General features: G+C 43.5%; 1 protein-coding gene across 3 annotated transcripts in view; it reads right to left on the minus strand.

Annotated features, from left to right (window-relative positions):
• Positions 1 to 12,958, minus strand: part of L3MBTL4 (L3MBTL histone methyl-lysine binding protein 4) — a 398,557-nt gene that overhangs the window by 191,364 nt on the left and 194,235 nt on the right. For all 3 annotated transcript variants that reach the window (XM_066247317.1, XM_066247315.1, XM_066247318.1), the window contains exon 12: positions 10,314 to 10,416. In XM_066247317.1, coding sequence (XP_066103414.1) covers positions 10,314 to 10,416 — 103 coding nt within the window. The remainder of the gene's footprint in view (positions 1 to 10,313; positions 10,417 to 12,958) is intronic.

Consider the following 12,958-nt stretch of genomic DNA (forward strand, 5'->3'; position numbering starts at 1 on the left):
TTGACAAATCTTGTAATTTAAAATCTTGTACTCAGGAAAATCCTTAGAATGTGTTAAAGAATATAGTATCTTTGGAAATTAATAATTCAGTTGCTATAAAACTAAGCATTCCATATGCAATGTTCTTTAAAAGTAGGGGTAAAATTCCCAGAAAATGTTCACATAATAACTTTCTTCAGTAAAATCAGACATATATACATTGACCTTCAAAATTTTGACAGTGGCTGACCAGGCAGTGGCGCAGTGGATAGAGCATTGGACTGGGATGTGAAGGACCCAGGTTCGAGATCCCGAAGTCACCAGCCTGAGTGTGGGCTTATCTGGTTTGAGCAAGGCTCACCAGCTTGGACCCAAGGTTGCTGGCTCGAGCAAGGGGTTACTCAGTCTTTTGAAGGCCCACAGTCAAGGCACATATGAGAAAGCAATCAATGAACAACTAAGGTGTCGCAACAAAAAACTAATGATTGATGCTTTTTCATCTCTCTCCATTCCTGTCTGTCTGTCCCTATCTATCCCTCTCTCTGACTCTCCGTCTCTGTCATAAATAAATAAATAAATAAATAAATAAATGACTTTGACAATAGGCAGAGGTGATTTAAAGACCTGTGCTGATCTTTTGTTACTTCATCAAAGCTTTTACTAAATTGGGTAATTAATCATGTCATTTTGAGAATTAAAACTGTTACCTAAAGCCAGGTAACAGTTTTTCCTTTTATTTATTATAGTAAAACTATATCTGCAAGTATATTTTTAAATTTCCACCAAGTTCAATTTCACTATGTGGTAACATAATGTCAAAGAAAATGACAGGCCGAATGACAAAGGAATCTGATAAATGTGAATACATGTCATTATGGAACTCTCTTGGCAAGATAAAGTTTTAACTGAAGGTGACAATAAATTAAGAAGTATTGTTAATATAAAATGAAAACTGTGCCTTTGAGAATCCTTTGAACATAGGATGCTGACCAGTCATTATATATTCACAAAATTTACAAAGCCAAACTAAACAAAAACTTACACAAAATCTTTTATTTTCTATATATCTCAAGAAGAAGGTGCTATTATGATGAGGTAGAAAAACTTATGCAGAGTTAGACATCAAGTCATATACTATTAGCTAAATTATATTTGGGGGGGTAAACAAAGTTTTAAAAATAAGTTGAAAAATATAGCAGATTGAAAATGTGAGTTTATGCTCTCCCCTTGATATTACAGTAGCTCTTGTCCGTCGCTACTAAAAAATTAAATAAGTAAATGAAAAGGATGTCAGGGCCTAAGGACAGAGCATGAGAGAAGAAATGGCAACAGAGAAGATAATTCAACTCAGGCTGCAGGCTGGAGAACGGAGAAGCCAAGAGCCAAGGGTCCCGGAAAGGATGTCGCACAGAAATGCCAGGGAACTCAATAAATAAAGCAAGAAAGAACGGGAAGGAAGAGAAGGAAGGGAAGGAAGGGAAGGAAGGGAAGGAAGGGAAGGAAGGAAGGAAGGAAGACATCCCAGGAAAATTCTGGAAGATCGTCTCTGCTGAAAGGAGCGTATTCAGAAGACGAGGCCCATCGCTGAGACTGGGGCTCCCGGGTGTTGGCCGGGTCGCTGCCTGCCCACACTTCCTGAAGCCTGCCACGGGCAGGCCCCAACCTGCCAACCGCCCGGGTGTCTACCTCACTCTCAAGAGTGAACACAGAGAGAGACAGACTGCCAGGAATTGAGGAGTGCCTTCCATAGAGAGAAACAAGCAGACCAACCTGAACAAGAAACAAAAACAAAAGAAAACCTCACAAGTATCTGGAAAAAAAAGGCGATACAGCCAGCAGGAAAACAATAGCCTCAAACATTGTCAGAGTGAAGACGCACAATCCACCAGGAACGGGACGCGATGAAAAGCAAATCAGAGAAAAAGGATTCAGTCCCAGAAACTGTAAAATGAAACAGCCTCAGAACAATTACAAACTTCAACCAAGGCCTGGAAGACAAAGCTGAGGAAATATTCCATAGAAGGGAACAAAAGATAAGGAGTTAAAGCTAGAAGAGAAAAATCTCAGCATCAGTGCAAAAAAATGCAAACAGAGTAAATAGAAAGGACAGCATATTAAAGAAATAATATAGAAACATTTTCCAAAAGTAAATAACATGAATTTCTGTATTGAACCAATGAATGGACAAGGCTCATTTCAGAGCACAAGGGATAAAGAGCACGTCCTGAACATACCTAGGGTTGAGATTCTTGGGGTGGGGGGAAGGAGAAATGATCCTTTTGTGAACTGAAATTTGAAATGCCTTAAATACTCCGATGAAAAAGATTTCCAAATGGAATTCTATCCACAACAAAATCACTGCAGTTGAGGAGAGATAGAAATGCATCTTAGCTATACTTTCACACATACATACATACATACATACATACACACATACATACATACCTCCCCCAAATCTTATCCCAAAAAGCTAGGAGAAAATAAGCCAGTGCAAAGGAGACTCAGAATCCAAGAAACAAAGAATCGATCAAAAGGGAGATAAAGGAAATTCTACGAGGCAGGTAAGTCCCAAGAAAATGGCTGCTTATAAAACCTGCAGAGAGGCCCTGGCCAGTTGGCTCAGCGGTAGAGCGTCAGCCTGGCGTGCGGGGGACTCGGGTTTGATTCCCCGCCAGGGCACATAGGAGAAGCGCCCATTTGCTTCTCCATCCCCCCCTCCTTCCTCTCTGTCTCTCTCTTCCCCTCCCGCAGCCAAGGCAGCCAAGGCTCCATTGGAGCAAAAGATGGCCCGGGTTCTGGGGATGGCTCCTTGGCCTCTGCCCCAGGCGCTAGAGTGGCTCTGGTCTCCGCAGAGCGATGCCCTGGAGGGGCAGAGCATCACCCCCTGGTGGGCAGAGCATCGCCCCTGGTGGGCGTGCCAGGTGGATCCCGGTCGGGCACATGCGGGAGTCTGTCTGACTGTCTCTCCCCGTTTCCAGCTTCAGAAAAAAAAAAAAAAAAAAAAAAAAAAAAAAAAAAAAAAAAAACCCTGCAGAGAAACCAATTCATACTGGGGGATGAGGACAGAAGCCCGAGAAGGGTCATCCGTTCCAAAAGGTGTTGGTTAACAGACTGCCAGATATGCCGACTGCAGCTGAGAAGGGCTTTAGAGGTGAGAGGTAACTAAGCAGGAGTGTGGTTCTGGCCCAGAGCAGGGCTGAGATGGGTAGAGGTCAGATGCAGGAGTTTATGTTTCAAGGTCTCACTGTGTGATGCAACCAGGAAGTGTTTTCTCAAAACCCACCCAAGAAGCAGGAAGCAGGAAGAGAAAATGTTATCTTTGAAGAGGAAAAGTTATTTCTAAGAATAATAGGAGATAGGTTTATGAGGTCAAAAGCCCAAAGAACTTTCAAAGTACTCCATTAAAAGGAAAGCCAATGGTTTAAAACAAACCATTACATGAAAAGTAAGAGGCCCTGGCTGGTTAGCTCAGGCGGTTAGAGCATCATCCCCAAATGACAAGGTTGCAGGTTCCATCCCTAGGCAGGGCACACAGGGGAAGAAACCAATGAATGCAGGACGGAGTGAAACAACAAATGAATGCTTCTCTTCCCCCTCCCCTCTCTCTCCCTTCCTCTCTCTCTTTCTCTCTCTCTTGAAAAATCAATCAATCAATAAAAAATCAAGCCCTGGCAGACAGCTCGACTGGTTGAAGTGTTGTCCAGAAGTGCAGAGCATGTCTGTACAATCCCCAGTCAGGGCACATACAGGAACAGAAAAGAGAGGAGAGGGGAGGGGAGGGGAGGGAAGGGGAGGGGAGGGGAGGGGAGGGGAGAGAATAGGAGGAGAGGAGAGGGGAGGGGAGCATAGGGGAGAGAACAGGAGGGGATGGGAAGGGAGGGGAAGGGAGGGGAAGGGAGGGGAGGGGAGGGGAGGGGAGGGGAGGGGAATGGAACTAGAAACCCAAGAAGCTCTAACTATAACTCCTTCAATAAAGAGAACCCCAATTCTCAGATCACTGTATGGGCAGTACTGAACCATTTCTCAACTGTACTGGTACATACTATTTTGTTTCAGAAAACTAACCCTTGGATACTCTCACCTATTTATTGCTTTTCTGTTTATAATTCATTCATTTCAACTTTTCATCTTATCTTTCTTTCCTTTTTCTACTCACTTTAAAATTTTTAAAAACTTCTCCAGTGGAATACTTATTTTCATTCTTTCTTGTGTAGAATATAAATTTACTTCTGAACACAATTACAGTGATATCAAAGCTGTATTTTTAGTGTTTTCATTATATGAAATGTAGATATTCTGAGATGAGGTTGGTTCCCTTTGGTCCAATGATTGCTTAGGTGACATTTTGTTTTTCTTCCAGGTGATTGAGTTTTTTTTCCTCTACAATTTGTTTTATTGCATTTGATCAGAGAAGGATATGAACAAGTTTGGTTTTTGGTGTTTATTAAACTGTCTCTGGTTTAATAGCTGATTTTGGAAAAGTGCTTTCAAGTAGGATGATTTTGTTTTCAGCTAGATATATATCTTTCAGTCAATCTCCCTTTTTAAAATCATGCTATTCAGATTTTTTATTTCTGTATTTCTGTTATGCCTATTTAATCCATCAGAGTCTGAAATGGGTAAGGTAAAGCCTCCTAATATTATCATTTCTCCTTACATTTCCTGCTGTTATGCAGTCAGGAATATAGGATATTACATACTGAATAAAGACTTATACCTGTTTTAATCTCATTGTGAAATGTAACTTTTTCTATTGCAAAGCCCTCCCATTTACAGATGAGGAAACTGAGGCTAAGAAGAGTGTGGTCATTTGCCACATATTTCATAGTAAGTGCTAACTCAGGCCAGTCTAAATTCTTGAACATTAACAAACAGACCAACACACATTATACATGACACCATCCACATACAGGCTGGAGAGCAGATGTGAAAGTACATAAAATCATTTCCATTTTTATTTTTAACCTGGCAAAATGATTCCAGCTTAATCATAGCTGCGCTGGAAGCTTCCATGAAGAGCACCTAACACATCTGAGCTGTGTCTGAGACCTCCCTGCTGAGCAGCACAAGTCCCCTTCTATCCGGGTCCTCGGGGTGGGCCCTGGCTGTGGCACATGCCCCCTTCTATCCGGGTCCTCGGGGGGGGGGCCCTGGCAGTGGCACATGCCCCTTCTATCCAGGTCCTCGGGGGGGGGCCCTGGCAGTGGCACGTGCCCCCTTCTATCCGGGTCCTCGGGGGGGGCCCTGGCTGTGGCACGTGCCCCCTTCTACCTGTGTCCTCAGGGGGGCCCTGGCAGTGGCACGTGCCCCCTTCTGTCCATGTCCTTGGGGGGGGCCCTGGCAGTGGCACGTGCCCCCTTCTATCCATGTCCTTGGGGGGGGGGCCCTGGCAGTAGCACGTGCCCCCTTCTGTCCATGTCCTTGGGGGGGGCCCTGGCAGTGGCACGTGCCCCCTTCTATCCATGTCCTCGGGGGGCCCTGGCAGTGGCACGTGCCCCCTTTTACCCGTGTCCTCGGGGTAGGCCCTGTCAGGGCTGTCCGGCATCTCCACAGGGTCCCAGGTCAGAGCTACTTATGTCAGAACAAGATCGGGCTCTCTGTAAAAAATATAATTATAGTTCCTAAATAAATTGCCTTTGTATGTTTTATGACACAGAGGTAGACCAAGTCTTCCAGTGTCCATGCCTCACATGGGAAAAATGAACATGTCTTATCCCAGCACCCAACTTAAAAGTAAGTTTACATCTGGTAGTCCCAATTTTGTCATCTTTAAATATTTCTATGTTAATAAATACACCTACTTCATTTTATTCACTATGTAAATTCATTCAAATAAAATGCAAATTGTGTTGTAACTGTGTGCCAGAAGTCCTATTTTCATACAGATAAGAACTGATGCCGTTTCTTTCAAATAATGGTTTTAGGTAGATTCAACCCGAACTCCAAGCAGCTTCAAATATTAACCTCTTGACCATTTCAACAGAAACTGAGAAAAAAAAAAAACCTTTCTGAAATCCATTTTAAAAAGGACACCAAGGAATCTATCCAGTTCTTAAATAGATATAAATATATTACTCTCAAACATCTTCGGTGATATCTTGATGCATAAAACAAGATGCTGACAACTCATTTAAAGAAGACTGTTTACTTCCTTTTCAATCACCTGAGTTTCAATATCAGAATCAGAAATTTTGACATAAATGGTAAGACAAGATTTACTACTTGCAAGCATTCCACTGCCTGGGAGCCTTTTATTAAAAAGCCGCTAATACTCACTTTCCTTAAAGCACAGCCACGCTGTCAAGTGCCCCCCCCCCCCCCCACCAGCTCTGGAGGCAGAAGCCGTTGAGTTGTTCCATACAGGTCTTAGTGATACTGGAGGGTCGTCTCCTAGTTTTATCATTGTCCTCTGTTGTTTTTTTTTTTTTTGTTTGTTTGTTTTGTTTTGTTTTTTGCATTTTTCTGAAGCTAGAAACAGGGAGAGACAGTCAGACAGACTCCCGCATGCGCCCGACCGGGATCCACCCGGCACGCCCACCAGGGGCGACGCTCTGTCCACCAGGGGGGCGATGCTCTGCCCATCCTGGGCGTCGCCATGTTGCGACCCTCCTGGGTGTCGCCATGTTGCGACCAGAGCCACTCTAGCGCCTGGGGCAGAGGCCACAGAGCCATCCCCAGCGCCCGGGCCATCTTTGCTCCAATGGAGCCCTGGCTGCGGGAGGGGAAGAGAGAGACAGAGAGGAAGGCGCAGCGGAGGGGTGGAGAAGCAAATGGGCGCTTCTCCTATGTGCCCTGGCCGGGAATCGAACCCGGGTCCTCCGCACGCTAGGCCGACGCTCTACCGCTGAGCCAACCGGCCAGGGCCCTCTGTTGTTTTTTTAAAGATAAGAATATCTGCCTAAGAATCTTCCTGGCTAGAGATTGTAAAAAGTATCTGGCAGAATGATAACTTTTTGGTAAAGGTACATATCTATGACAAGAGAAAAAAATATACTTTCATTTTGTAATATGCAAGTTTTACTAACTTAAATGTTTCAGGGAACTCAAGCTAGAGATGATTATAATAGTACCTGTAGGGTTCTAGGAGACTAGTGTAACATTTTAAAATTCTTACTGACATAAAGAAACAAAAGACATAATGATAACCTTGAAATTGCTATGGCAAATTTCTAGTAGGTGTAGTTAGGGGAAAGTGTGTGTGTGTGTGTGTGTGTGTGTGTGTGTGTAATAGTCTCAGATTCTGTTGAATAGTACCAGTATTCAACAGATACTACCAAAGATACATACTAAAGAACAATAGTTTCACCTTTTAGAATTATGGAAAATAGACTATAAAAATAGAAATAACATGAAAACAAACCCCAGAGATTATGATATCAAAACAATTTGTCCATCTAATCATAAGGGGATTTAAATAAATTCTTAAGTTATACACAGTTCTATAAGTAAATTGACTAACTTGAAAATGACATTCAGCATCTGATGACCTAGATTGAATTAAGAACAGAATTGTTGATTTAAAAAAAAATCAATATATTAACTAAAAATGGGTATAGTTCATCAATGAATAACTCAAGTGCCACAAAGCTAAACTCGATAGATCTGTCACAGAAAATGATTAAAGCAAGAGTGAAAAATGCCTAGCACCTGCTAGAGCTATATTTAGATTACTACTGACTTTGGATCTCTGATAAGTTCCTTTCAATCAACATCAACTCCACCAAGAAGTGTATCCTCATTCCTTCAATACAAAATAGTGTTAAATAAAAGTTATCCACTACGGGGCATGTTGTTGGAGGTTGAGGGTGTTATATTGAGTGGGACACCTGAATCCATGTTAACACAATAATTTTAAAAGTTTAATAAAAATATAAATAAAATTTTAAAAACCTTCACATAAGTTAGATTTTAGTTACCTGATGATTTAAATGCCTTATAAATTCTGTATGTAAAAGTAAGTTCAAGAAATGTCCGCATGTATAATTTCAGTCATTTTCATTCTAGAGAAATGCTAACTGCAGGTACTCATGGTTTTTTGTTTTTCTTTTCTGAGATAATAAAATTGTTAAAACTTCTAAAGATGTTTCTCCTACTTATACGAACCCTGCTCTATCCTAAGAGAGTTCAGGACAGAAGAGCCATGGCCCAGTCGTAGTGGCGTCACCTCGAGTAGCCCTGTGAATTGTGAGGTCTGGGGACACATGCTTCATGCCTTCTAGTTTCCTTCAAATGCTCCATTATCCTCACTATCATATTTGTTTGGTATTTTATATTTTTTTCTTAAGTGTCACAGAATGCCTTTCTTTACACTCTTCTTTATTTTTACATTCTAGTTTCTTCAGAATGAGATCAACCATTACAGGCCACTTGGTGAAAATATCATCTCGGATAGCCTTCATATTATTCATAATTATCAATAGATACCAAAAGTGCAGACAGTTAGGCTTCATACTGGATGAAAAAAGTCCAGAGAAGCTGCAGGAACAGAGTCGGATATGTACGCTATGACTCTGGTCATGTGCTTTCAGAATCCAAGCTGGGAAGGGAGAATGAGCTACCCAGAAGCACAGCAAGAAAGGTGAGTCAGCATGAGGAAGTGGAGGAAGAGGCCAGGAAGCTACTTCTCAATTTTAAGGAGCTGTCCAGGGCTATGTGACGTCACCCCAGTGCCACAGGAGAGTCGACACCTGAAAGTGATCATGGACAGGTCAACTGCAATACTGTGGTCTAGCTAACTTTGAGGATAATGACCCAAGTTTTGAAGAGGCATGAAGATGACCAGCTATTTCAACTGGAAAATCATGCTCAAAAAATCTACCAAAAAGGCAGAACATGGTCCACACGCGTAAACTGTCTTTGGGAACATTTCTGCTGTGCAGTGTTGCAGCCACTAGCCACATGCGGCTACCGAGCACTTGAAGTGTGGCTAATTGTAAAAGTAAAGCTTTAGTTTTATTTAATTTTAATTATTGTTTAATTTAAACTGACATATGTGACTAATGACTACCATATCAGACATTGCAGTTATAGATTTAAAAACAAAACAAAGACACACAAATATACAATAAAAGGCTGAGAAATATTATTTGTAGCCACATACCCCTAGGGGTTCAAAAAGTGCTTCCAAGTCTGACAGGGTCCTGACCCCCATAGACCATCCTCCCAATGCTGTGATCATGCTTCTCTCTCTCTCTCTCTCTCTCTCTCTCTCTTTCCCACCCTCTACATGTCCTTTACTCTTTTCTCCATCCCTCGTGAAATACAGCAACCTCTCCACAGGTCCAGCCCCACTCTCATCCACAACTCTACACATTTGTATAAGTAACCAAGGTGTCTACATGTCTTCAGTTTATTTCTTTTGATGGATACTATATTATACCCTCCTCTTTAAAGTGTTAATATTATATTTACAGACATAACATTCATGTTTGCTACCTGGGATTGCTTACCATCATTTCTTTCAATAACAAGTGTTTTGATTTGTTTAGACTGTTTCAAGCACAGATTTCCAAAACTATAGCCACCTGATAAAACAAGAACTTCTATTTGGATCTCTTTTATTCAAACAAGTGTTTTTCTTGCTTCACATATTATATAATTTATTCTTTTCTCTTTATATTTCTCTGATGTTTCTTAAAAAATACTTGTTGGATAAATTAGATATGAACTTGGTTCAGTTTCAATGTGTGCATTCTGTAAGTAGATCACCAATACAAGTAATTCATTGGCCCATTATTTTATTATTGATGGAAGACAGAAAAAGCAGTAAGAACTTATATACAGGGCCTCGGGAGTTCAGTGAGGCTCTAGGAAGGCCAAGGTAGGCAGACGGAGGGAACTGTTAAGAAAGGGCTTAGGAGCCTGACCAGGTGGTGGTGCAGTGGATAGAGCATCGGACTGGGATGCTGAGGACCCAGGTTTGAGACCCTGAGGTCACCAGCTTGAGCATGGGCTCATCTGGTTTGAGCAAAAGCTCACCAGCTTGGACCCAAGGTTGCTGGCTCGAGCAAGGGGTTACTCGGTCTGCTGAAGGCCCGCAGTCAAGGCACATATGAGAAAGCAATCAATGAACAACTAAGGTATCGCAATGTGCAATGGAAAACTAATGATTGATGCTACTCATCTCTCCGTCTGTCTGTCCCTGTCTGTCCCTCTCTCTGACTCTCTCTGTAAGAAAAACAATAAAATAAATATAAAGGGCTTAGGAACAGAGAACACAGTATGATAGGGGGAGGTCTGGCTCCAAGTAAGGCATTTATAATGCTGCCTATATAGTTGCTAATCTTCATAATGTTTTCATGTATCCCTGAAATAATTTAAAGGAAGAAAATTACCTGTGATGTCCGGCATAGCGTGGACCACGGATATGGCCTGTTCCTCGGCAGCCTGGAGTAGGACACACAGCTTGACCTGGAAGGATTTTCACATCATTCGCTCCTTCAGGAAGTAAAAGAACATAGCTTGAAAACACCCTTAGTAAAGAAGAACTGGAAAGACTAAAACATGTAAAAGATATGCACTGAGACTTTATAAACTAAAAACAAATTATAACTAAAAAACACTTATTGTGTACTTATGATGTTTTATAAAATGATTTAGCAGAAAATATCATTGCTGTAATATATAACAGTAACAGAAACTAATATCAGAGGCAGAACAAAAGAAATCAGCATTGAAGAAATTGGAAAAAACCGATATGAGAACATTCATTTATTTTTCAGAAAAAATATGGGCAAAAGCATTACAGCCATGAGGAGAGAATGTGAGGGGATGAAGTCTGGCTTGTGGTTCCATTTTACTCCCACTCAACCACAGCAAGACTGCCCCAAATGCTGGGCAGAAACCCGGCTAGCAATCAGCACGCCAGACAGCAGACCTAGGGGCCTGCCCCTGCCCCGAGTCAGCCCTCAGAGAGTTGAAGAAAGGGCCTGCCTGACCCACACACACCGCACCACACACATCACACCACACACATCACACCACACACATCACACACACACCACCCACACCACACACACATACCACCCACACTACACACACACACCACATACATCACACCACATACATCACACACACACCACATAGCACACACGCACCACACACACACCACACGCACCACACACACAGCGCACCACAAACCCCATCCCCACCCTCCCCACCACACACACCATATACACCACATAGCACACACACACCACACACATCACACACACACCGCACCACAACCCCCCATCCCCACCCTCCCCACCACACACACCATATACACCACACCACACACACATCACACACACACCATGCACACCACACACCCCCACCACATACACCGCACCACACCCCCCACACTCCCACCCTCCCCACCACACACACCACACCACACACACACACCACACACACACCACACACACACACATCACACATATCACACACACCACACCACACATACCACACACACCATATACACCACACACATACCACATACACCACACCACCCACATACCACACCACACATGTCACACACAACACATATACCACACACACACACCACACCACATACACCACACCATATACACACCACACACGCCACACACACCACACCACACATACCACACACACCGCATACACCATACACACCACACCACACATACCACACACACCACATACACCATACCACACACACATACCACATACCACACACACCACACCACACATACCACACACACCACAAACACCACACCCACACACCACACATACCACACCACACACACACCACACACACCACATACAGCATACCATATACACACCACACACGCCACACACACACCACCACACATACCACACATACCGCATACACCACACATAACACACACACCACATACCACACACACCACACCACACACACCACATACACCACACACACCACACCACACAAACACTTCACCACACACAGCACACCACACACACCACACACACCACACCACACACACCACACACACCACATACACCACACCACACACACACTTCACCACACACAGCACACCACACACACCACACACAGCACACCACACACACCACACACACCACATACACCACACCACACAAACACTTCACCACACACAGCACACCACACACACCACACACACCACACACAGCACACCACACACACCACACACACCACATACACCACACCACACAAACACTTCACCACACACAGCACACCACACACACCACACACACCACATACACCACACCACACACACACTTCACCACACACAGCACACCACACACACCACACACACCACACACAGCACACCACACACACCACACATACCACACACACACCACATACCACACACACTATATATAATGACATCAGGTCAGAGGTGAATTGTATCAGCACACAGGTAATCCGTTGCCACAGATGATCAGGACTTAAGCCCCTTTCTCTGTTCTGGGATGTTCCTCAGTCTGCTCTCCCTCACCTTTGCCTCTCCCTAACATAGGTATCAGCTGCTAGAATATTCTATCCCACACTTCATACCATCTGGGCCTTACTTCCCTGACAACCCACACTTGCCTTCTCTCTACCCAGCACTCACGCTTCCCTTTCCTTTGTAAGCTCTCTATTTTCTAGTTCTCATTTCAATGTTTTCTCCATGTTCTAGCTCTAACTTTTTCTGGCTGTGAGGTGAAGAGAGTGCTGCAGCTCGCTCCAGGGGACTGTGTTCACGTTCTCACGCCCATGTGTCTCAGAACCCGCAGGGCAGTCAGGGCCCTCCTTCCTCCAGCGTCTCACCAGACTGCATCTCTCTCGTGCTCTTTAATACTCCAGCGTCTCTCCCAGACTGCATCTCTCTCGTGCTCTTTAATACTCCAGCGTCTCTCCCAGACTGCATCTCTCTCATGCTCTACAATACTCCAGCATCTCCCCCAGACTGCATCTCTCTCGTGCTCTTCAATACTCCAGCGTCTCCCCCAGACT

Source organism: Saccopteryx bilineata, chromosome 11, assembly GCF_036850765.1.
Source record: "Saccopteryx bilineata isolate mSacBil1 chromosome 11, mSacBil1_pri_phased_curated, whole genome shotgun sequence".
NCBI lineage: Eukaryota > Metazoa > Chordata > Mammalia > Chiroptera > Emballonuridae > Saccopteryx > Saccopteryx bilineata.